The sequence below is a fragment of the Mobula hypostoma genome, chromosome 9, assembly GCF_963921235.1.
Source record: "Mobula hypostoma chromosome 9, sMobHyp1.1, whole genome shotgun sequence".
Taxonomy (NCBI): domain Eukaryota; kingdom Metazoa; phylum Chordata; class Chondrichthyes; order Myliobatiformes; family Myliobatidae; genus Mobula; species Mobula hypostoma.
Window position 1 is genome coordinate 47755570 of NC_086105.1, and position 25195 is coordinate 47780764.

Sequence of the window (25195 nt, forward strand, 5' to 3'; positions counted from 1 at the left end):
TGTGAGATCATTGAAAAAGGAGACAGGCCTAAATCTCCAGAGGGAAAGGCATTCTAGAACAATCCTATGAGGAGGCATTCCATTAACACATCATTCTGCAGAACTTCCATACATTCTTTAGTGCACCTAAACTCCTCTGTTAGCACTTTCCACAGGCAGCCAACTCCAAAAATAATGAGCACGTCATTGAAGGAGCAAACATCTGTACTATTTGGTCAGAAAAAAAATGTCAACATGGAATTAAAATGTCACACTCAACACAATTCACCAAATATAGCAAGTACACTTGCACCTGCAATCCTAATTCCTCCTGTGTTGTGAGGAATTGCAGATTGTTTAAAATTTGAAGTGGAAATTTTCATGTCATGTCAAATGTAAATTATTCACACATTTGAAAGTTAGATTTGACTACTGAAGGAAAGCTTTCTCACCCATCAGATTAGGTATGTTCTGCAGTCTGTAGGGTGCACAGAAATACAAGCTAAAAGGCAACAGGCAAGAGCAAGATAGGTGCAAAAGTTAGAAAGAACATGTTTCATATATAAATGTTTGAAAACTATTCTTTCCAAATTTATCAAGTCAGAAACCGATTTCCTCAGAAAATGTCCCGTTGAAGTACTTAAGTCAGTTTAATTTGTAGCATCAGCTACAGATTTAGTGAAAATTCTGATTTTGCATATGCATTTTTTTTGTGGAGGGTGGTGTTGTTAAGGAAGAGGGGATGAATGTTTTATTTAGAAACAACTAGAAAAGTGACTAAAGATATCATTAGCACTGATGGCCCCAGGAAGAAAGTAGAATACTACTTTGGGCTTAACAGTAAATAGTCAAGATGGTTTCTCTTTAAAATACATATTGCTTTAGATCTGCTTGATGCTCTAATTGTTTAGAAGCTTCACAGTGCAAAATTCTGCAATTCTTCATACCCAAAATATAGCAACAATTGTCCATTCAAAAACCACCAATCAACAGTGCAGAATAAATATCTTTATTGAGGCACCATGAGGCATTGTAAATAGCAGGATCTCTTGCAAAGGAAACCTATCCATTCAATGTCACATAAATAGTCTCAGATGAAGAAGTGCAAGACAAAATTCTGTAACAAAATATATTTGCAGCTCTACTAGCAAGGCATCACAGGTTAAAGTGCCCAGTCAGTGCAAACCAAAATCCCAGAAAACTATCGTGACATTTTAACAAGTCACCCCCTGGCAACTCACTTCAAATTGTGACCTTTTAAGTTACAGAGATCAGAGTGCAAAGCATTTTAGCTACTAGAGCACATTTCAGTCCTGATACAAGAGGTATCCAGAAAAGGTAGAATACTTCCAGCTGCTACCATAGATGGCACCTCTGTGCAATCGCAGCCAGATCTGATCTCCTTGGAAAAGCTGCAGAACAGCATGATTGCTGGCAGTCTCATGATCAGGGGCACCATCATTAGCATAAGCAGAGCACAGGACTTCTTCATTCTTCATCAAATTTACATACAGAGGCACATTCACAGCCAGCTTTAGCATGTGAAAGATGAAGACATAAGTGCCATTCACAGGGCAGGTAAATCGCCCCAACTGGAAATCAAATGTTTCTCCAAGGTTACTAAGCAGAAGATCAAAGATAATGGGCTGGTCCAGAGACCCAGGAGTAAAGTTAGATGTCCTTGCTGTAGAGAAGGCCACTCTCATCTGTTGAGGAAGAGGATAGACGTGCACGGGCAAGAGGGTGGCAGCTTGGCTGGTCACTGGCATATCCACTGGAGTAATGTTTAGTGTTTCACCTTGGCCAGAATCCCCCGTGTTGACGTGCTCGTTGTCTCGCTCTGGACTGCTCACTTGAGATGAATCACTCCAGCCAGCTGTCAAGTAATTAAGACCTGTTTGGGTTGAGAAATCTTCCACTCTGCTCAAAGTAGTATCACATTTTCTGATCAAAACCATTAAAACTTCTTACCCATATTCTGAACTCCAAAATAAAACCACATGATTACAAACTTTTTTCAAGGCAGCTTTAGAAACCAATTCTGGCAAGTGTTCAAACAGCAAAGCTTTGCAGGACATACTTTCAATGCCATTTCTTCAAAATTGTTCCTGTTGAGCATTCATGCATCATTCTACAACTTTATAATTAACCATCTGTATTAGCAAAAGTTGTAATACTGGGAAGGGATTAAGCTGGGTAGCACTCAATAGGCATAGACAAGATTGGCCAAATGGCCTTGCACATTTAAATTTGAGCCTTATTGGTATCAAGGGATTGAAAGGATGTGCTGATAAACTGAAACAGTGGGATATTTGTGGTCAATGGTGGCTTTATTGTGGGATCAGAAGTCAAAGTCAGATTTTAAAAAGTAATGATTTTAATGTGACAGTGCCTCAAGGAGCAAACCATCCAGAATATATTTTAGAATTAAAGTGACTTTTGTACCCCATACATCCTTCCGTTTGGAAGAAAGGCCAAAATCTGTGCTTGAAATATATGAGCACTTCCACTAGAGCAAAAGTACTATTCTAGAAACACGCCCTGCCTATACCTATAGACCATTTAGCAATTAAGTCAACATTGCTTTATAGCTTCACTAGCTATAGCTTAGGTGATGGTCCAACAAATTGAGGGAAAATTAGTTCTGTGGATTGAAATAATGTCACCTGTTTACAAGTGCTTCAAGAAACTATGTACAATTGATTGAAGGGCTAGTAAGGGAATGTTGTTTCCAAGTCAAGGCAACTTAGATCTGCAAAGATTAAAATTGAAATCATTTCCAAAAAATAAAAGTACACTTTTAGCACTTTACAATTCAAATTCTCCAACAACCTGAATCATGAGCAACTCAAGTACATTTCTAGAAGACAACATTGCAATAGTCTCTTGCATCAATGAATCATCCATTTGACAATTACCAATTTCTCTCACCCAATCCCTTCCAAAACTAGGGTGCTTAATCAACGGGTTGTATCTCTCTGCTATTCATACACATGTAATCCTCTGAAGCAACCTTCACTGATCAGCTAAGTACATTGCAAGATCAAGTTTTGCATCCCTAAGGGGATTTGATAATTCCGCGCCCATTTCTTTTGAAAGAAGCATTGTATGGGGCAAGTCACACTCAGTGGTATTACAAATTTTGAGTGGACAGAAGCTTCACTTTGAAGTGCAAAAGATTCTCACGTTTATGGCTGAAAAAAGAAAACTATGAACCCCAGGTTTTGAATCAATTTTGATCAGAGTTCATTCATGATTTAAAGTGCAAAATTAGGGCACAATACTATCAGTTTGTCATTAAGGCAAAGAAGATTGGTTGCTCATGGAAGCAGGCTGAATGTATAGGGCAGCGAGTTTAAGATTAATATGCATTTTAAAAAGGAATGGACTGATTATCTCATCTTCCATTACTCAAAAGGAAATTCACATCTAACCTATCCTTTATTACAATGTCAGCTTTCTGGTATGGTGATGCACATATAGCATAAATTTTAGGTTAGAGGATGAGCTGACAAACATTTCAACTCATGTATGTGGAAACTTGTCATCAGATCACATCATTAGCCACTGTTCTTAAAAATCCATTGACTGCTTACAAGATTTTGCTCTAGATGGGAAAAAAAGTCAAATTTGACTGCTTTGTCAAATCCTAACTACAAAATGTTTTGCATTGGGGATTACTGTGGGGAGGAAGTGGGGGTACAGAGATTTTGGTACCCAAGTGTTGGTAGGAAGTTATAATTCTTTTCCAAATAAAAAGAGCAGTTAGCCAACATCTCTTCTATACACACTTGTGAATTCCCAAATTACAATAGCTAGGCTTAAAATTGTCTTAGAGGATAAATGGATTAAAAACAAAAAAAAAAATTAGTACTTCCTATCCTGATATTCACAAAAATGTTAAGTGACAAGGAAAAAAAACAGATCAGGCATTTAAGTTTGGAAGCTATGGGCACTGAGGACGAAAGGTCACAGTTGCACAGCTAGCAGTGCCACTGCCTTGCAGCATGACACCCAAGTTGAATATCGACCTCAGATGCCATCTGCAGAGTATGCACTTTTTTTTTTGCCTGTGACCACACAAATTCCCTTCCACATCTCAAAGGAGTTGGCAAATCTAATTGCTTCTTGTGTTGTAGCAAGGGGGAGCAACATGGGGAAAAAATGGGATTAATGTAGCATTGGGGAGGGGTTGATAGTTATTATTCACTATGGGACCATTTCCATGTTGCATTCCACCATTACAGAGCCACTTTAATGTTGTCATTGGACCAAAACCTGTGATGTCCATATGGTAGATAGTGTGCAACACCTACCTCATTGTTAAAATAAGGAATACTCATCTTCCCTCAAAACTAGACTGGAATTAAGTTATCCGCAACCTCAGCAGCAGCTAAGATCATCTCAACATTTCACTTGCTCAGTTCCAGAGAGGTACGGGCCAGAGAGGAGGAACTCCAATGGTGCTGGTAAATGTGCTTGGTTCTGCATTTGGAATTAGATTCTGGAAGGAATGACAATTGGAGGACAGCAAGCTGCTAGTAATATCTGCCTTGTAATGCAGAGCAAAAGCTTGCAGCTGAGATTCAGCACCACCAAAGTGGAATTTAGGTTTAGAATATCTGGAGCTTGTAGGTGGTGATGGGGATGGGGGGGGGGGGTGGAATACATGAGAAAAAGATTCAAGTCAATCAAAAATTGAAGTGACTGAGTAGGACATTAAATAGCCGTATAGGGGGCGGGGGGGGGGAGGAGAGAAGAACTGAAGTATCGCGAATTTCAATTCTGGAATAACTGTCAATAGTGTATCAGCAGCCAAGTCACAGCAACTTAATATGACCAAGGTGAGACAATTCCAATACTGCTTCCATAAAACTAAGCAAAAATAAGGAGAATACTTCAAGTGTGAGACTGGAAAAATGTGTACGGAACCGGAGGAGATAGCAGAGGTACTTAATGAGTACTTTGCTTCAGTATTCACTATGGAAAAGGATCTTGGCGATTGTAGGGATGACTTGCAGCAGACTGAAAAGCTTGAGCACGTAGATATTAAGGAAGAGAATGTGCTGGAGCTTTTGGAAAGCATCAAGTTGGGTAAGTCACCAGGACCGGAGGGGGTGTACACCAGGCTACTGTGGGAAGCGAGGGAGGAGATTGCTGAGCCTCTGGTGATGATCTTTGCATCATCAATGAGGACAGGAGAGGTTCCGGAGGATTGGAGGGTTGCAGATGTTGTTCCCTTATTCAAGAAAGGGAGTAGAGATAGCCCAAGAAATTATAGGCCAGCGAGTCTTATTTCAGTGGTTGGTAAGTTGATGAAGAAGATCCTGAGAGGCAGGATTTATGAACATTTGGAGAGGTATAATATGATTAGGAATAGTCAGCATGGCTTTGTCAAAGGCAGGTTATGCCTTACGAGTCTGATTGAATTTGAGGATGTGACTAAACACATTGAAGGTAGAGCCGTAGATGTAGTGTATATAGATTTCAGCAAGGCATTTGATAAGGTACCCCATGCAAGGCTTATTGAGAAAGTAAGGGGGCATGGGATCCAAGGGGACATTGCTTTGTGGATCCAGAAACTGGCTTGCCCACAGAAGGCAAAGAGTGGTTGTAGATGGGTCATATTCTGCATGGAGGTCAGTGACCAGTGGTGTGCCTCAGGGATCTGTTCTGGGACCCCTTACTCTTCGTGATTTTTATAAATGACCTGGATGAGGAAGTGGAGGGATGGGTTAGTAAATTTGCTGATGACACAAAGGTTGGGGGTGCTGTGGATAGTGTGAAGGGCTGTCAGAGGTTGCAGCAGGGCATTATTAGGATGCAAAACTGGGCTGAGAAGTGGCAGATGGAGTTTAACCCAGATAAGTGGAAGGTGGTTCATTTTGGTAGGTCAAATATGATGGCAGAATATAGCATTAATGGCAAGACTCTTGGCATCGTGGAGGATCAGAGGGATCTTGGGGTGTGAGTCCATAGGACACTCAAAGCTGCTGCGCAAGTTGACTCTGTGGTTAAGGCGGCATATGGTGCATTGGCCTTCATCAACCATGGGATTGAGTTTAAGAGCCGAGAGGTAATGTTGCAGCTATGTAGGACCCTGGTCAGACCCCACTTGGGAGTACTGTGCTCAGTTCTGGTTGCCTCACTATAGAAAGGATGTGGAAACCATGGAAAGGGTGCAAAGGAAATTTGCAAGGATGTTGCCTGGATTGGGGAGCATGCCTTAGGAAAATAGTTTGAGTGAACTTGGCCTTTTCTCCTTGGAACAATGGAGGATGAGAGGTGACCTGATAGAGGTGTATAAGATGATGAGAGGCATTGATTGGGTAGACAGTCAGAAGCTTTTTCCCAGGGCTGAAATGGTTAGCACAAGGGCACAGTTTTAAGGTGCCTAGCAGTAGGTACAGAGGAGATGTCAGGAGCAAGTCTAAAAAAAAAAAAAAAAAGCAGAGAGTGGTGAGTGCAAGGAATGAACTGCTGGCGGCGTTGGTGGAGGCGGAACCGATAGGGTATTTTAAGAGACTCCTGGATAGGTATATGGAGCTTAGAAAAATAGAGGGCTATGGGTAGACCTAGGTAGTTCTAAGGTACAGACATGTTCAGCACAGCTTTGCAGGCCGAAGGGCCTGTATTGTGCTGTAAGTTTTCTAATACAAAGTACTAATAGACCACCTACCCTTCAGGTCAGCCCTGGCATTCAATATCATAGCAGGTGTGTGACAGATATCAACTTCCTCTGTGCCTGAGGCTCACACCCCTTAGTCCCTTATCATGTAAAAATACCTACACTTTAAATACTTGGTGCACTAGCTTCCACAACTCACCACGAAATTTCTACAGTCCTTAGTTTAACATGTCTGGCCCCTTATCTTGGCATCATTTCCTTGTTTAATATTGCCCCCACTCATTCTACTAATCTTCAAAACAGTGAAACTGATCCACAGGAAAAAAGAAACACTTACCAAGAAACCTGTACTTATTTAGCTAGAAACATTCAGCAAATTGAAAAGCCTACCAAGCTACATTACTGGCATATATACCCATCTTAGTTCTGCAATTGCAACATTATAAGACCAGTTATTCCACTTTAAGCTACCAACCACAAAACCTCACTGTTGTAGCTCACTTTAAGATGCAAATACAATACGGAAACTTGTAAAATTTCTACTTTCACATTAGGAAACTGAAGCATAACAAAAGTGAAGTGGGTAATTAGATCAGTTCATCTGAAGTTCTCCATCTCTGCATGTATCAAAATATTCAGAATGTTATGGTAGAATGGGATCTATAAACAAAGCCAACATCCAGATTCAAAGGGTGTTGGGAGAAATCTTGAGATGAAACACCTTGTTCCGCCATTCCCAGAAGCCGTGCAGCTCAAGTCAGCAATGCAGCTCATGGAAGCACAATTAATTTGCACTGCAATGTGCTTCATCATGTACCCATTTATTCAGAATTAGATGCATAACATCCAGCCAACAAAAACAATGGAGAAAAGAAATGAGAATGCAGCAAGTCAATAAAAGGAAAAAAAGACAAACTGTTCTTCCTTTTTTGGAAAGACTGTACATTACAAAATCTATAACTCTTAGACACAATTTATTGAGAATATGGTTCCAAACTTTATGGTCCCAAATAAAGATGTCATTAGATAACTACCTCCTCTCATGGCTCCACGAGGCCCAGCTCCTGCACCACGTTTGTAGTTCTGCTGGTAACCAGATTCCTGTGAAAACACAAATGACACTTGTATAAGATGCTCATGAATCAAGCCATCCATATTGTGCAGATTGGGCACAGGTAAATAGCAGTTGAGGAACCTGTCCACCTGTATTCACTCATCTAATTTTACTCTCCAGCTGACATTAAACAGCACAAGAGCAGCAGGGTTGCATTTAATTCTTAGTGTAGTACCAAGTACATCTAGTGATTTCAAAATCTGATAACTAGCCACAGCCATTAATGATTGCATGAAAGGCAAATGCATATTATATAGAATATATAGAATATTGTTTATATAGAATAGAACATCATGACATTGGAGGTTTTTGCTTAAATAGTAAAGGACATGATCAGCAAGCCATGTAGTGGGCATAATATTCAGCAACATTAGACATAGTTGCAACAATACTGATCAGTTACAACAATTAAACTTAAGAACTACAGAAAAACTGGAATATACATTACAAAAAAGTTTAGAATATTTTTAAACAGTTCACGTTATTGAATTCAAAGGAAATTATCAAAATACAAATATGTCATCATATAAAACCAAGATCCATTTTCTTGTGGATACACTCACTCAATCCATAATAGAATAAATGAATCTATTATTCAGTACAAAAGGCAAACTTCAAGTACAAAAAGAAATAATGAATAAGCAATAAACATCAAGAACATGAGGTGAAAAATCCTTGAAAGTGAGACCATTGGATGTGAGAACAGTTCTGTGATGAGGCAAGTGAAGTTGAGTGAAGTTATCCCCACTGCTTCAAGAGCCTGATGGTTCAGGGGTAGTAACTGCTCCTGAACCTGGTGATGAGAGTCCTGAGGCTCCTGTACTTTCTTCCTGTTGGCAGTTGCGAGAAAACAGCATGTCCTGGGTGGTAGGATTCCTTGATGATGGATGCGGCTTTCCAGTGACAAAGTTGTTTCTTGTATTTATGCTCAAATGGTGGGGAGGGCTTTACCATGATAGACTGGGCCATATCTGCATCTTTTTGTAGTATTTTCCATTCAAGGGCATTGATATTTCCATACCAGGCTGTGATGCAGCCAGTCAATATACTCTCCACCATACATCTATAGAAGTTAGAGTTTTAGATGTCGTGTTGAATCCTGGCAAACTCCCAAGTAGAGGCACTGCTGTGCTTTCTTCCCAACTGAACTTGCACACTGGGTCCAGGACGCTGCTACAAAACAATAGCACTGAGGAATTTAAAGTTGCTGACTCTCTCCACCTTTGAGGACCTCTGGTTTCCTCCTCCTGAGGTCAATAATAGCTCCTTGGTCTTGCTGACATTGAGTGAGAAGTTCTACAAACAGGAGAAAACCTGAAAGTGCTGGAAATCCAAAGCAAAACACACAAAATGCTGGAGGGACTCAGTAAGTTAGGCAGCATCTACGGAAATGAATAAACAGTCAACATTTCAGGCTGAGACCCTTCATCAGGACTGGAAAAAAATAAAGGGGGTCAGAGCAAGGTGGGGGAGAGGGAGGAAACAGCACAAGGTGGCAGGTGATAGGTGAAACCAGCAAAGGGGGAGGGGTTGATGTAAAAGCTGAGAAGTTGATTGGTGAAAGAGATAAGGCCTGGGGGTGGAAGGGGGGGAAATCAGATAGGAGAGGCTAGAAGATAATGGAAGAAAGGGAAGGAGGTGGTGCACTAGGTGGAGGTGATGGGCAGGTAAGGAGATAAGGTGAGAGGGAAAACGGTGAAGGGGGTGGTAGCAATTACCGAAAGTTCAAGAAATCAATATTCATGGTATGAGGTTAGAGGCTACCCAGATGGAATACAAGTTTTTTCTCCTGCAGTCTAAGTGTGGCCTCATCATGGCAGTAGAGGATGCTGTGGACTGACATTGTCAAAATGGGAATGGAAAGTGTGTAATTGAAATGGGTGGCCACTGGGAGATCCTGCTTTCCCTGGCAGACAGAGTGTAGGTGCTCTGTGAAGCGGTCTCCCAATCTACACAGTGCCACACTGGCAACACTGGATAGAGTAGATTACCTTAAACTCACAGGTGAAGTGTCACCTCACCTGGGAAGACCGTCTGGGGTCCTGATTGGTAGTGAAGGAGGAAATACGGCAGCAGGAGTGGCACTTGTTCAGCTTGCAAGGATGACTGCGGGGAGGGAGGTGTGTGGGGAGGGAGTGGTTTAGGGAGCGATCCCTGCAGAAAGTGAGGGGTTGGGGTGGAGATTGCTTGGTGGTGGGATTCTGTTGAAAATGGCAGAAGTTATGGAGAATTATGTGCTGGACATCAAGGCTAGTGAGTGGTAGGTGAGGTCAGGAGGAATTCCATTCCTGATGTGGCAGTGGGAGGATGAGGCGAGGACAGACGTGCGCAAAATGGAACAGATGCAGGTGAGGGCAGTGTTAATGGTGGAGGTATGAAAGCCCTCTTCTTTGAAGGGGACACTTCATTAGATCTGAGAGCAGATGTGGTAGGGATAAGGGTATGAAAAGGAAATGATACTTTTACAAGTGACAGGGTCGGAGTCCAGGTAGCTCTGAGAATTAGAGAGTTTATAAATGATATCAGTTGATAGACAGTCTCCAGAGACAGATTAAAAAGGAGGAATGTGTCAAATGGACCAATTGAATTTGAAGGCAGAGTGGAATTTGGAGGCAAAGTTGATGACGTCAACAGGCTCAGCATGGCTACAGGAAGCAGCAACAATGCAGTCATTGCTGTAACGGAGGAAGAGTTTGGCAGCAATACCACTGCATCTGCTCTCAGGGTGAGGCTTTTCATTCCAGAACTCATGAGATGTCCTCCTTCAAAGAAAGGGGCTTTCCTTCCTCCAACATCAATCCTACCCCCAGCCACATCTTCCATTTTGTACCTTCTACCCTCACCCCATCCTCCCACTGCCACACCAGGGATAGGGTTCCTCTTGTCCTCACCTACCACCGCACTAGCCACCACATAACTCTAACTTCTGCCATCTCCAACAAGAACCCACCACATCTTTCCCTCTACCCCTACCCCCCCCACCATAGGAATCACTCCCTACATGACTCCCTTGTCCATCCATCTCCCTCCTGGCTCTCATCCTTGCAAGCGGATGAAGTGCCACACCTGCCCCTATAACTCTTCCCTCACTACCATTCAGGGCCCCAAATGGTCCTTCCAGGTGAGGCGACACTTCACCTACAAGTGTGTTTGGGGGGCGGGGGGGGGTGGAAGGATCATCAACTGGTGTGGCCTCCTGTATCATCGGTGTGACCCAACATAGATCAGGAGACCACTTTGACGAGCACCAGAATAAAAAAAATGGATCTCCTGGTGGCCACCCATTCAGTCCATGGTCTTCTCTACTGCCACAATGAAGCCACTCTGGCGCTCCTCCTTCCCCTTCTCTCCCATCCTATTCTCCCTCCTCCAGCCCTCACCTTTCACCAATCAAATTCCCGGCTCTACTTCACCTATTACCTGCCACCTTGCACTTCTTCCTGCCCTCCCCCACCTTCTTGCTCTGACTTCCCATACCCCCCCCAACCAACCAGTCTTGAAGGGTCTCGGCCCAAAGCAGCAACCGTTCATTCATCTCCATAGATGCTGCCCAACTTGCAGAGGTCCTTCAGCATTTTGAGTGAGAGGTTGTTACGGCACTACTCAGCCAGATTTTCAATCTCCCTTCTATATGCTGATTCATCACCTTGATTTTGCCTACAACAGTGGTGTTACCAGCAAACCTGAATATGGCATTGGAGCCGTGCTTAGCCAACTTTTAAAAATCAACAGGGGTCACAAAGTCCCAACTCAATGTATGTATTTACACTTTATGGTGTCAGAATTACTAGATTTACCAATTACAGATGCAAGCAATGCACTAGTAATCAAGCAGTAGCAAATGGACTGAAATAATGAGCAACATTTCTAAATGTGCAACCAAAGATTACACGAGAAGAAACAGTCAAGAGTAATTTAGCAAGTGCAAAATTTAATTTTGAATTGGGGCCTGGGTCCATATGCAGAATAAAATGGATGTCAAAAGTTTAACTGGTTGCAGTCTGGACACAACTGTTAGGAAGCAAATTCACTGAAGGAATAAATAAATTTCCAGTTTAATAAGAACACTTCATATTTTGGAAAGTCATTCAAGTACAAGTAATTATGCTCAAGTACACTTCCAGAGGATTAGATCAAATTTGAAACCAATTTACAAAGCTCTCCAGCACTAGTGTGTTCTTTCTTGATGTCAGGTTTAATCTACTGGTAAAATAATTTTGCCTTAGCAACCGCTCCCACCCCCCGCCAATGAAATGATTCATGTCTAAATGACATGAATCATTTAGAACAGGGGCTCCCAGCCAGGGTCCACAGGCCCCTCAGTTAATGGTAGGGGTCTAAGGTACAAAAAAAGGTTGGGAACCCTCAACTTAGAGGTTGGCAAACTTCTAAAGCTTCCATAATTGCAATATACAGTAATGAGAGTGTTGGTGGTGGAATAAAAAAGTTGGGAGCAATTTGAAAGCAAGCAAGAGAACAGGGAAAGTAACTCATTGGACCTTACCTGAATTAGTAATAACTGGAATTCAAATCAAAATTTACCAGGAAAAGGCAAGAGATACCAGGATGTGGGTTGGTTGGTTCATTTCAGATGTGTACTATCACTTTCAATGCTTGTAGGCATTCTTTGGAAGTAAAAGTACTTGACAATTTTTAATTCAATGCACCAGAAATCCTAATCAAACTGACAAGTCTTGAACCAGTTCAAATTTGATCAAGCTGGTGTAATTAGTTTTGCCACTGAAAATGGATAAATTCACTATTCCTTACCCTTGGAGTGTATGGCATCCCAGGGTATTCTCTATTTGGAAAAGGTCCATATGTTCCATTGGCCGGAATGGGAATTCCTCTGTAACCATCAAATCCTGATGAAAGGAAACAAGGATTCAAGCTCCAAGTAAATACAGCTGACATCAATGATGGTAAAGACGCAGGCAATTTCACTAATCTTTCCAGCTTCTTTAAAGAGTAACTGACCATATCTATCAACAGAGTTATGGACGAATGCTTCTACAGCTACTTAAAAGCTATTCTAGCAACCCTTTTCAATGGGCTCAAAATGTACTGGCCTGCTGCAAAATAAAAAATACATTGCAAAGATACAAAAGCTATAACTGCATTCATTAGTTCTGAAGTTGCAAACAAAAAGCAACTCAGGCATCTACCTTAAAACATGGAAGTCAAAAAGCACGGGAAATACCTCCACTAAAGCAACAGTGAAGTGAAACTTTCTAGTTTTGGTGAATAGTCAACCCAAAATGTTTGTTTCCAACCAATTAATGGCAAGCACCTTAGCCACCAATCCCACCCCTTTCTCTGCATGCTAGAAGCTACATTAAGTCACTTACAGTCTTAACCAAAACCTTCATTGATTATCTAGACCAACCATTTCTCCCACAGGTGTAGATTGCCCTACTCTCTGCTTCTCTTCTCGAATTTATTTATTCTTTTAAATGGCAAGGTGGGTTGGGAAAACAAGCAAAATAAAAGGCCTTTGTTAGCCCAAATAGGAACAGGTCCTGACAATAGTTTTTCCTTAAACTAAATGGTTAGCAAATCCTAAACCGAACAGCCTTCATTTTCAAAAAAAAAAATCAGTAACTCGAGGCTATTCAAGGCAAATATTATTTTCAGAAGTCAGTTAATTATAAAGGATATCCTGAATGCAGTATCCTGAATCCAGGTCATTCTCTTCTCCTTTAACCTACCATGGCCAAATTATACCACTCCCAATTTTGGCTTAAATTCTAGGGGATTAAGTTCAAGAGCGAGGAGCCAACAGGAAATTAAAGTAAGGCAGGGGCAAGCGCAGCAGCCATCTTGAGTGGATGGAGTCAGAGTGGTGATCTTGAGGTTTTAAGCTCTTCGAGGCTTCAGACAGAGAACGCAAAGGAAAGAAAAGCTCAGGTTTGTTTTTCCTTCCCTTCTTTATATCTGCTCAGCAACGCCAGTAGAGATGCCAAGCAGGATAGTTGAATGCTCCTCTTGCAAGATGTGGGTAGGCAGGGAGACCTCCAGTATCCCTAATGACTTCAGAAGCAAGAAGTGCATCCAGCTGCAGCTTCTAACAATCTGCATTAAGGAGCTGGAGCTGGAACTGGGTGAACTCTGAATCATTCAAGAAGCTGAAGAGGTGATAGATAGGATGTATGGAGAGGTAGTTACACCCAAGGTACAGAGCACAGGAAACTGACAGTCATAAGGGGAAGGGGTTAAGGAGCCAGTGCTAAGTACCCCTGTGGCCATCCCACTCGACCACAGGTACATCACGGTTGGGGAAGGGGAGGTGATGACCTAACAGGAAAGTCACAGTGGTCGAATCTCTGGCACTATCTACCTCTGACCTCGGGGGGGTGGGGGGGCGGAAGAGGAGAAAAGGCACACTGTGGTGATAGGGGATTCGTTAGTTAGGGGAACAGCAAGCGATTCTGTGGGTGAGAATGAGACTCCCAGACAGCATGTTGCCAGGGTATCTCAGGTCGAGTCCTCAGCATTCTTAAGTGGGAAGGTGAACAGCCAGAAGTTGTAGTTCATGTAGGTACCAATGACATGGGTAGGATGACTGATAACGTTCTGCAAAGGGAGTTCAGGGAGTTAAGTGCCAAGTTAAGGGCAGGACCTCCAGGATTGTGATCTCAGGACTGCTACCCATGCCACGTGCTAGTGAGGACAGAAAGAGGAAGATTATACAGTTTAAACACTTGGCTGAGGAGTTGGTGTTGGAGGGGAGGGCATAAGACTTTTGGATCATTGGGCTCTCTTCCAGGGAAAGTGAGACCTGTACAGAAAGGAGTTTGCAAATGAACTGGAGAGGGACTAATATCCTACTGGGAAGGTTTGTTAATGCTGCACGGTGGGGTTTAAAAAAAAAAGTTGCAGGGGGATGGCAACCAGAATGCCAGAACAGTTAGCGGAAAGGTTGTGGAGGCAGATGTTGGCAAGACCTAAAATTTAGGAATCAAAGGTTGAGCATGGTACAACTAGTGTCCTGAGCAGCATACATTTCAATGCAAGTAGTATATAAGGAAAGGCATATAATAGTGCAGAAGATAAGGTTCACAAACAAAGGCAATGTGCAGGGAGGAGAGGCTGTTGATAGGACAAAATTACAGTCAACAGGGCGAATTGCATCGTAAAAGGACAGATGAAATCAAAAAAGGGTGCATACAGGACTGAAGGTGTTATATTTGAATGCATGCAGTATACGGAACAAGGTAGATGAACTTGTAGCACAGCTGCAGATTGGCAGGTTATGATGTAGGTATCACTGAATCATGGCTGAAAGGTCATAGCTGGGAGCTTAATGTTCAAGGATACACACTGGATCAAAAAGGACAGGCAGAAAGGCAGAGGGGTAGGCATTCCTCTATTGGTAAAAAAATGAAATCAAATCATTAGAAAGTAGTGACAGAGGGTCAGAAGGCGCTGAATCATCATGGAGAGAGCCCAGGAACTGCATGGGTAAAAAGACCCTGATGGAAGTTGTATACAGACCCCCAAAACAATAGTGGTTTACAAATTACAAGAAGATAGAAAATACAATGTTGCAATAGTCATGGGAACTTCAATATGCAGGTAGGTTGGGAAAATCAGGTTTGCGCTATATTCCAGAGGGGTAATATCTAGAGTGCCAATGAGATCTACAGTAGCTTATGGCTGATTGAGCTCACTAGGGGATCATCCATTCTGGATTGGGCATTCTGCAATGAACCAGAATTGATCAGAGACCTTAAGGTAAAAGAGCTCTTAGAGACAAGTGATCATAATATGATAAAATTCACACTGAAATTTGAGAAGGAGAAGCTAAGTCAGATGTATCAGTATTACATTGGAGTAAAGGGAGTTACAGAGGCATGAGAGAGGAATTGGCCTGAACTGATTGGTCAAGAACACTGGCAGGGATAATGGCAAAGCAGCAATGGCTGGGATATCTGGAAGCAATTTGGAAGGTACAGGATATATACATCCCAGAGGAAGGAATACTCTAAAAGGCAAGATGACACAACCGTGGCTAACAAGAGAAGTCAAAGCCAACATAAAAGCCAAAGAGAGCATATAATAGAGCAAAAATTAATGGGAAGTTGGAGGATTGAGAAGCTTTTAAAAACCAGAAGGTAACTAAATAAAGTCAATCAGGTAAAAAATGGAATACGAAAGTAAGCTAGCCAATAATATTAAATAGGATACCAGATGTTTCTTCAGATACATTAAGTGTAAAGGGGAAGGCAAGAGTGGATAGCAGACCACTGGAAAATGAAGCTGGAGAGGGAGCAATGGGGGACAACGAAATGGTGAACAAACTGAAGTAGTATTTTGCATCAGTCTTCACTGTGGAGGACACTAGCAGTATGGTGGAAGTTCCAGGTGTCAGGGGTCATGAAGTGCGTGAAGTTACCACAATTATAGGAAGCTTCTTGGAGAAACTGCAAGGTTTGAAAGTAAAAAGGAATTCTGCAGATGCTGGAAATTCAAGCAACACACAAAGTTGCTGGTGAACGCAGCAGGCCAGGCAGCATCTGTAGGAAGAGGTGCAGTCGACGTTTCAGCCCGAGACCCTTCGTCAGGACTAACTGAAGGAAGAGTGAGTAAGGGATTTGAAAGTTGGAGGGGGAGGGGGAGATCCAAAATGATAGGAGAAGACAGGAGGGGAAGGGGGAGATCCAAAATGATAGGAGAAGACAGGAGGGGGAGGGATAGAGCCAAGAGCTGGACAGGTGATAGGCAAAAGGGGATACGAGAGGATCATGGGACAGGAGGTCCGGGAAGAAAGACAAGGGGGGGGGGGACCCAGAGGATGGGCAAGAGGTATATTCAGAGGGACAGAGGGAGAAAAAGGAGAGTGAGAGAAAGAATGTGTGCATAAAAATGAGTAACAGATGGAGTATGAGGGGGAGGTGGGGCCTTAGTGGAAGTTAGAGAAGTCGATGTTCATACCAACAGGTTGGAGGCTACCCAGACGGAATATAAGGTGTTGTTCCTCCAACCTGAGCGTGGCTTCATCTTTACAGTAGAGGAGGCCGTGGATAGACATGTCAGAATGGGAATGGGATGTGGAATTAAAATGTGTGGCCACTGGGAGATCCTGCTTTCTCTGGCGGACAGAGCGTAGATGTTCAGCAAAGCAGTCTCCCAGTCTGCGTCAGGTCTTGCCAATATATAAAAGGCCACATCGGGAGCACCGGACGCAGTACATCATCCCAGTCGACTCACAGGTGAAGTGTTGCCTCACCTGGAAGGACTGTTTGGGGCCCTGAATGGTGGTAAGGGAGGAAGTGTAAGGGCATGTGTAGCACTTGTTCCGCTTACACGGATAAGTGCCAGGAGGGAGATCAGTGGGGAGGGATGGGGGGGGTCTGAAAGTAGATAAGTCACTTGGACCAGATGGTGTACACCCCAGAGTTCTGCTGAAGAGATCGTGAAGGCATTAGTAATGAACTTTCAAGAAATCACTAGATTCTGGAATGGTTCCGGAAGAGTGGAAAATTGCAAGTGTCACTTTACTCTTCAAGGGAGAGAGGCAGAAGGAAACTACAGGCCAGTTAGTCTGACCTCAGTGGTTGGGATGATGTTGGTGTTGATTAATAAGGATCAGGTCTCAGTACTTGGAGGCATATGATAAAATAGGCCATATTCAGCGTGGTTTTCTCAAAGGAAAATCTTGCCTGATAAGTCTTTTGGAATTCTTTGAAGAAATAACAAGCAGGATAGACAGGAGAATCACTTCATGTTGGGTACTTGGATTTTCAGGAGGCCTTTGACAAGGTGTCACACACGAGGGTGCTTAACAAGCTATAAGCCCATGGTATTGCAGGAAAGATTCTAGCATGGATTAAGCAGTGGCTGATTGGCAGGAGGCAGAAAGTGGGAATAAAGGGGTCTTTTTCTGGTTGACTGCCAGTGACTAGTGTATGCCCTCTTTGGCTTTGCCAGAGACTGTCTGACAGGGGTCTTTGTTGGGACCAATTCTTTGTTATATTTCAATGATTTGATGATGGAATTGATGGCTTTGTTGCAAAGTTTACAGACAATGTGAGACAAGTGGAAGGGCAGGTAGTTTTGAGGTAGAGTTGCTACAGAAGGACATAGCTTGGAGAATGGGTGAAGTAGTGGCAGATGCAATACAGTGCTAGGAAGTGAATGGTCATGCATTTTGGTAGAGTAAACCCTTTCATTTCCTATTTTCTAAATGGAGAGAAAATACAAAAAAAAAGGTACAAAGGGACTTGCAAATCCTTGTGCAAGATACCCTAATGGTTAATTTGCAGGTTGAGTGCAGTGAGGAAGGCAACTTCAATGTTAACATTCATTTCAAGCAGACTAGTACATAAAGCAAGGATGTAATGTTGAGACTTTATAAAGTACTGTGGAGGCCTCACTTGGAGTATTGTGAGCAGTTTTGGGCCCCTTAGAAGGGATGGGCTGACACTGGATAAGGTTCAAAGGTATTTCATAAAATGCGGATGGCACGAAGTTGGGCGGCAGTGTTAGCTGTGAAGAGGATGCTAAGAGGATGCAGGGTGACTTGGATAGGTTAGGTGAGTGGGCAAATTCATGGCAGATGCAATTTAATGTGGATAAATGTGAGGTTATCCACCTTGGTGGCAAGAACAGGAAAACAGATTATCTGAATGGTGGCCGATGAGGAAAAGGGGAGGTGCAACAAGACCTGGGTGTCATTGTACACTAGTCATTGAAAGTGGGCATGTAGGTACAGCAGGCAGTGAAAAAGGCAAATGGTATGCTAGCATTTATAGCGAGAGGATTCGAGTACAGGAGCAGGGAGGTTCTACTGCAGTTGTGCAAGGCCTTGGTGAGACCACACCTAGAGTATTGTGTGCAGTTTTGGTCCCCTAATCTGAGGAAAGACATTCTTGCCATAGAGGGAGTACAAAGAAGGTTCATCAGATTGATTCCTGGGATGGCAGGACTTTCATATGATGAAAGACTGGATCGGCTAGGCTTGTACTCTCTGGAATTTAGAAGATTGAGGGGGGATCTTACTGAAATGTATAAAATTCTAAAGGGATTGGACAGGCTAGATGTAAGAAGATTGTTGCCAATGTTGGGGAAGTCCAGTACGAGGGGTCACAGTTTGAGGATAAAGGAGAAGCCTTTTAGGACCGAGATGAGGAAAAACTTCTTCACACAGAGAGTGGTGAATCTGTGGAATTCTCTGCTACAGGAAACAGTTGAGGCCAGTTCATTGGCTTTATTTAAGAGGGAGTTAGATATGGCCCTTGTGGCTAAAGGGATCGGGGATATGGAGAGAAGGCAGGTACAGGGTTCTGAGTTGGATGATCAGCTATGATCATACTGAATGGTGGTGCAGGCTTGAAGGGCTGAATGGCCTACTCTTGCACCTACTTTCTATGTTTCTATGATTCCAGGATTCAATGGCTTGTCATATGAACAGTATTTGATGGCTCTGAGCCTGTATTCACTAGAATTCTAAAAAATAACAGGTGAGCTCATTGAAACCTGCCAAATGGTGAAAAGGCTTTGATAGAGTGGATGTGGAGAGGATGTTTCCTATGGTGAAAGAGTCTTAAGGCCAGAGGACACAGCTTCAGGGTGTCCTTTTGGAACAGAGATGAGGAGGAACTTCTTTAGCCAGAGAGTGGCAAGTCTGGAATTCTTTGCCACAGACAGCTATGGAGGCCAAATCTTTATGTACGTTTCAGGCAGAGGTCAACAGATTATAGATCAGTCAGGGCATCAAGGGATTCGGGAAGAAGGCAGGAGATTGGGGCTGAGGGGAAAATTGGATCAGTCATGATGAAATGGTGGAGCAGGCTCAATGGGCCAAATGGCCCAATTCTGTTCCTACGTCATGGTCTTATGGTAATGCTGCAGCTCTATAAAACTCTTATTAAACCACGTGAAGTATTATGTTCAGTTCTGGTCACCTCATTATAGGAAGAATGTGAAAGTTTCAGAGAGAGCGAAGAAGAGTAATTGGAGTGTACAGGAAATAAAGTGTTTTCTGAATCTCCTAAAAGAACCAGAATCGATAGTTGGCTCAATAGCTTTTATCCCCCCCTTGCAATGTAATGACTTGGTAGATGTGCATAATGAAACCACATATGAACCAGTCAACGAATCAAAACTTGTTCAGTCATGACCTTGTTGTATGGATGTACAAGTTTTTCCTCAGCTCATCTCCACATCCTTCTTGTTCAATTGGTTAAATTTTGTGTATTTTGAATGCACAATGACAGCCTCCATATGGTATTAAGTTCCATGGAAGGAAAACAGTCATTCAGGTGAGAGGAAATGAAGCTTTTAAGTTGAGAGGAGAGAGTCATAGAAAAGTACAACACAGAAACAGGCCCTTTGGCCCATCTAATCCATGTGAAACCATTTAAATTCCCATCGACCTGCACTAGAGCTCTGAAAAATAACGGGAGAGCTCATTGAAACCTACCAGATGGTGAAAGGCTTTGATAGAGTGATGGGTACTACCTTCCATGTACCCATCCAAATTTCTCAAACATTGAAATCAAACTTGCATGCACCACTTGCACTGGCAACTCAAATCTCAAATGCTCCAAGTAGTTTCCCTCATGTTCCCCTTGAATTTTTCACCATATCACCCTTAACCCATGACCTCTAGTTGTAGTTCAACCCAACCTCAGTGGAAAAAAGCCTATTTACATTTACCCCATCTATACCCCCCTCAGTTTTATATACCTCAAATCTCCTCTCAATCTTCTACATTCCAAGGAATAAAGTCCTAACTTATTCAATCTTCCAACACAACTGAGTCCTCCAGACCCAGCCACATCCTTGTAAATTTTCTCTGAACTTTTTCAAACTCACTTGCATGTTTCTTGTAGGTAGGTGACCAAAACTACACACAATGCCCCAAATTAGGCCTCACCAATGTCTTATACTTCAACGTATCCCACCTCCTGTACTCACCGATTTATGAAGACTAATGTGCCAAAAGCTTTAAGACCCTATCAATCTGCGACTCCACTTGAAGTTCTACCACACTCCTCAGTGCCCTACCTTTCACTGTACCATAGCTGGTCCTAACAAAGTCCAACACCTCATCTCACACGTGATGTAGGTGAGGCAGAGCTACTATGGCACTCAACGGAGGTTCCATGTTAATCTAAAAAAACAGCTCAATTTCCGCCTTTGATGCCTCTCCTTTTCCGGGTGGTTGGGGTTCTGTTGAAGGCCCTGACCTAGACTTTGGTTCTTTGCAGTGATGGGACCTGCTCCTGCGGGCAACACAACCAGCCGCTTTTCAACATCCCAAGGGTGCAGCCTAGAAGATGAGCAAGTCTTCGGGGTTTGAGCTTTCGCGGCCCTGTGGATGGGCTGATTCTAAGCCAGTGTCGACAACTAAAGCATTATGGGAGAAATTGGAACATTGGGAACAGTGTATCAGTTGGAGGCTCTGTACTTGGCGAATTGCGCTCTCTCCCTCTTTCTCATTGGTAGGGGAAGAGATTGTTGCCGATTCTCCAGGCAGAGAACTCAGGAAAAGAAAAGCGGCGCAAGAGACTTTTAACACAGCAAATCAGCAAGTTGCTTTGTTATGTCTCCCCTTTCCTTAGGGGCAGAGAGCCTGTGGTGCATCCAATTGTTGGGTGAACGATTAGTTTTTGTTGTACTGCAGACTGTGGTCTTTGCTATTGCTTGCTTGGTAGGTGCTGATGCTTTTTTGCAGTAGTGGATGGGGGTAGGGCAGGGTCATTGCTTTGCTGATGCTTGTGCGTGAGAGGGCGAGTAGGGGTGCTTTGGAGTTCTAACACTTGTAACTGTCACTCATTCTTTGGGGACACATCTGTTTTTGGGGATGTCTGCAAAGAACAAGAATTTCAGGATGTATATTGAATACACTTGTCTGAAAATAAATGGAACTATTGTCTACATTAAATTCCACCTGCCATTTTTCAGCCCATTTTTCCACTTGGTCCAAATCCCACTGCAAGCCATGGTAGCCTTCCTCGCTACACCCCTATTCTCTGCGTCATTCGCAAATGTTGATGTGGTTCAGGGACAAAGTTTGGGATTTTACATGTTTAAATATTTAACTCAGGCCTTTGGAAAAAGTCCAGATGCTCCAAGGAAATTCTATCAAGAGTCGCTCCATGCATTTCAGAAAGTCCATCTGGGAAGAAAAATATCTAAATGCCTGAAAGTTGTCACATTTTTTCCCCATCATGATTATGCATTGGCTGTTACAATATTCAAAATTTGTGCAGATTGTGTATTCCAATGACAAAGCCTGGCTTTTAGAGTTTTATTGCAGTTCATTGCTCATGAAACTAGCAAAGCTCATGTAGCGATTCATTACTAGGATGATATTCATTTTAGTCAAGTGCTGAGTTCTCATAGCTGGTGTCAAGAGACAGTATGCAACATGCTCAAGTCTTTGCAACAAGTGTAGTTGCAGTTGGCCTTTCAAAGTTGAAGAACACAGAGGACTATGAAGACTAGAGCATGTTGGATGCATTCCTTCAACAGCACATCCAATTATGGCAAAATTTCATGGGGCATTGTTGGAAATCCACGGCGCAAACAGACATTTACATCTTGCAAATGCTCCCAAAGAATCCTACCAACTTCAATAGGCAAGGAAAACAGCAAACTCTTTAGTTCAAGTAGATAAGTAATTGTGCTGATTTTCCCCAAAGCTAAGGGGTCAAGTACTCATTTTTTTTGTTTTAGTACTTTAAATGGAAACTCTGATCTTGAAGACTGTTGATCTGAGCTTAAAAGGCATTCAACCCAGTTTATTCCTCCACTGATTTCAGACATCAAACTTTTACCTCCATAACAAGGAACTTGCATATGCATAGAAGTTAATGTGCTACACATCCCATTTGGAAGTTTTATTGGAATTCTAGTATAGCTTTTGGTTTGACATCATAAAATATATGGACAGAACTAGAAGCAAAACCGTATCAAACCTTTCCGGGTATCTTCAATTTATCCAGGTAGTAAAACAGTCAGGTGATACTTGTGTGAGGATTTCCCAACCAGCTACTAATATCTAAACTTGGAGTAGTTGTCACACTAGCTGACCACAGGACGCATTCAAGTGATGAAAACCCATTAGGATTCAGCAGGACTGAGTAATCATTGCCAACTCCAAAAATGGTTTTCAACTCAATGAAGACTGCACCAAATAGTCTTTGCAGACCATCTCAGCACCAAGTCAACAAAAGCATTGAAACAGGCTACTTAAGTTGATTAGAACAGACAATACTTGTATCCTGAAACAATTACTACAGCTCAAGACAATTTCCAAAACAGGGATTTTCTACAACAAATGATAGAGGAAGTGCCAGAACTGCCAACTTTGTTACCTCCAGCCAAGAGCAAACCACCTCAGTCAAACTTCAGCTGAAAGATGGTACCAGGTGTAGCATCCTAGCACTGGCAGCCTCATCTTTGTTAGGACTTGACCTAGTTCCAGCTCAGAAGAAAATATTATTGAACAACCCACAGCTAGCTCAAGTTTCATTTCCCAAGAATACCCATTTTTCTATCAGGAATATTTAAACTTACCTATTTGTACACCTTTGTATCCATTGCTAGAGCTGCGGTAAGCATTAGCAACTCCTCTGCTACCTCGTGAAGTCCCCCGCACAGCACCTCTGCTCCCAAAATAGGCTTGGTTTGGTCTTGGCAAAGTACTTTGCTGATTGTGAGTTAAAAATACTGGGGTCCCATTGGTTACAGTTGTAGTTTCATCTATGAAACAAAATAAACGCAAATTCCAATTCTAGTTTGTCATGACTACCAGGACAAAACATCTAAGACTGTACAATCTACCACTTCAAACTTGGAAATATTTTCCTTTCAAGCCATTGACGCACAAAAAGTAGATTCAAGATTAGTAGAAGCCAAGGTGTTCATGTACACTTCAAATAGTAATAGTACAATTTCAATACCTGGCAAAGAATCTTGAGTCAGTGCATTTTGCTCCACTATATATGTAGAAGGTAGCGAGATAGGCTGGGGTGGTGTCTGAGTACTAGCGGTAATCAAACTTTGGTTGTAGACAGGAGAATACGGACCTTCAGATTTCACTTCCTGCTGATCACCTCGTGGAGGCAGAGGGGCATTAACTTTGAACACCTGAAAAAGAATGAAGTAAATTCACTCAATACAGTATGTTAACCTTCAATTCAACATACTACTCTGGACACCGTTAGCAGGATCTTCAAAGCCCTGTCAAATCCTCTACCTCCTCCACTCTACAATTCAAAGGGGCACAGCATATTTAGATCCAGACAATTTTGTGGGGGAACCTTACAGGCTAGACAGCATCTGCAGAGCAAAGCCACTGAAATTTATGGTTCGAGTCCTGCATCAGGCTGATACAGTAACAGATGTTGCTCATGCTGGTGAGCTCCTCCAGTAGATTGGTTTTCGCTCTTGATTCAAGCACCTGCTGCTTCTTTTATCCCCAAATATTTAGATCTAGTTTGATTGTGTAAGTGGCCAAGTCCTCATGTGTACCCCGATTTATTCAGGTAATCAGATTTTCTCTGCTGCTAGACAGAAGCCCTAACATTTGAAAATCTAGCAAAGTATGACTTTAAATGTGGGCGATACTGCTTCTGCAAAGGTTCCATAGCTAGGAGATTTGAAAACTTAAAACTCTGGTAACATCAAAACCATTCTGATCCAAGTCTGCCAAGTCCCACATCTGTCTATCCCACAACCTTTCCCGTTGGTCTTTACCCTTGAAAGCTCAGTTTAAGAAAAGCTAGAGGTTTGTTATAAGTGGGCCATTTCATTTCAAATTTGCAGTTTAGTTTAATAAGCAAAGCAGCAAAAAAAATAAAAAAATAAAAAAAATTTTTAAATCGCCATGGTCAGTGAAGTGCCAAAACATTACAAATTCTGGGCAAGACTCAAAATGGGGGTGATCATCAAGCACCAATACAAAATTACAATCAGATAAAACTGGATCAAAATTTACAATATGAATCAAGTGGTTTAAAAATACAAGTTAAATGTACTGGATTCAGGAGGATACAGTTACTTTCAGTTACAGGAACAACTCAAGTTGTTTGAAATTTACTCTTAAAGCTTGTATCACACTTTGATTGCATGCTTTATGCTACAAACTTGATATGAAATAATAAACTTCATCTTGTTGCTATTTAAGACAGGACTAAAGTTATACTACAACTCAAAATAACCAAAATGAATTTCTTATTGCCAAATACCAAATCAACAGACAAAGAATGTAAGTTGCTCAGTTGGACAGCAATCTAACTTAAATATGGAAAATCCTGTCCAAAGACAAACTCATTAACAACAAAGAAAGCTCCCTCTACTGCTGAAGCTGCAGAAGTGCCACCTGATTCAGTCAATACCAGCCTTTCAAAATAACAGGAACATTCAATGTTTCATACTCAAGTCAGCTTGCAAAATTTGGTTTAGAATACTGACTCAAATGCATGCCCTTTTCCACTTTGGGAACCCAATTATTTCATTTT

The 25195-nt window shown here is 42.3% G+C and overlaps 1 protein-coding gene across 7 annotated transcripts in view; it reads right to left on the reverse strand.

Annotated features, from left to right (window-relative positions):
* Positions 1–977: 977 nt before the first annotated feature.
* The window catches only part of caprin2 (caprin family member 2), a 54827-nt gene continuing 30609 nt past the window's right edge, over positions 978–25195 (reverse strand). For 6 of the 7 annotated variants that reach the window (XM_063058242.1, XM_063058244.1, XM_063058240.1 and 3 more), the window contains 5 exons: positions 23636–23822; positions 23250–23435; positions 12492–12586; positions 7642–7708; positions 978–1873 (listed from right to left, as the gene is read on the reverse strand). In XM_063058242.1, the coding sequence (XP_062914312.1) occupies positions 1287–1873; positions 7642–7708; positions 12492–12586; positions 23250–23435; positions 23636–23822 (1122 nt within the window). In that variant the 3' untranslated portion in view covers positions 978–1286. The remainder of the gene's footprint in view (positions 1874–7641; positions 7709–12491; positions 12587–23249; positions 23436–23635; positions 23823–25195) is intronic. The other variant, XM_063058241.1, reaches the window with a different exon arrangement.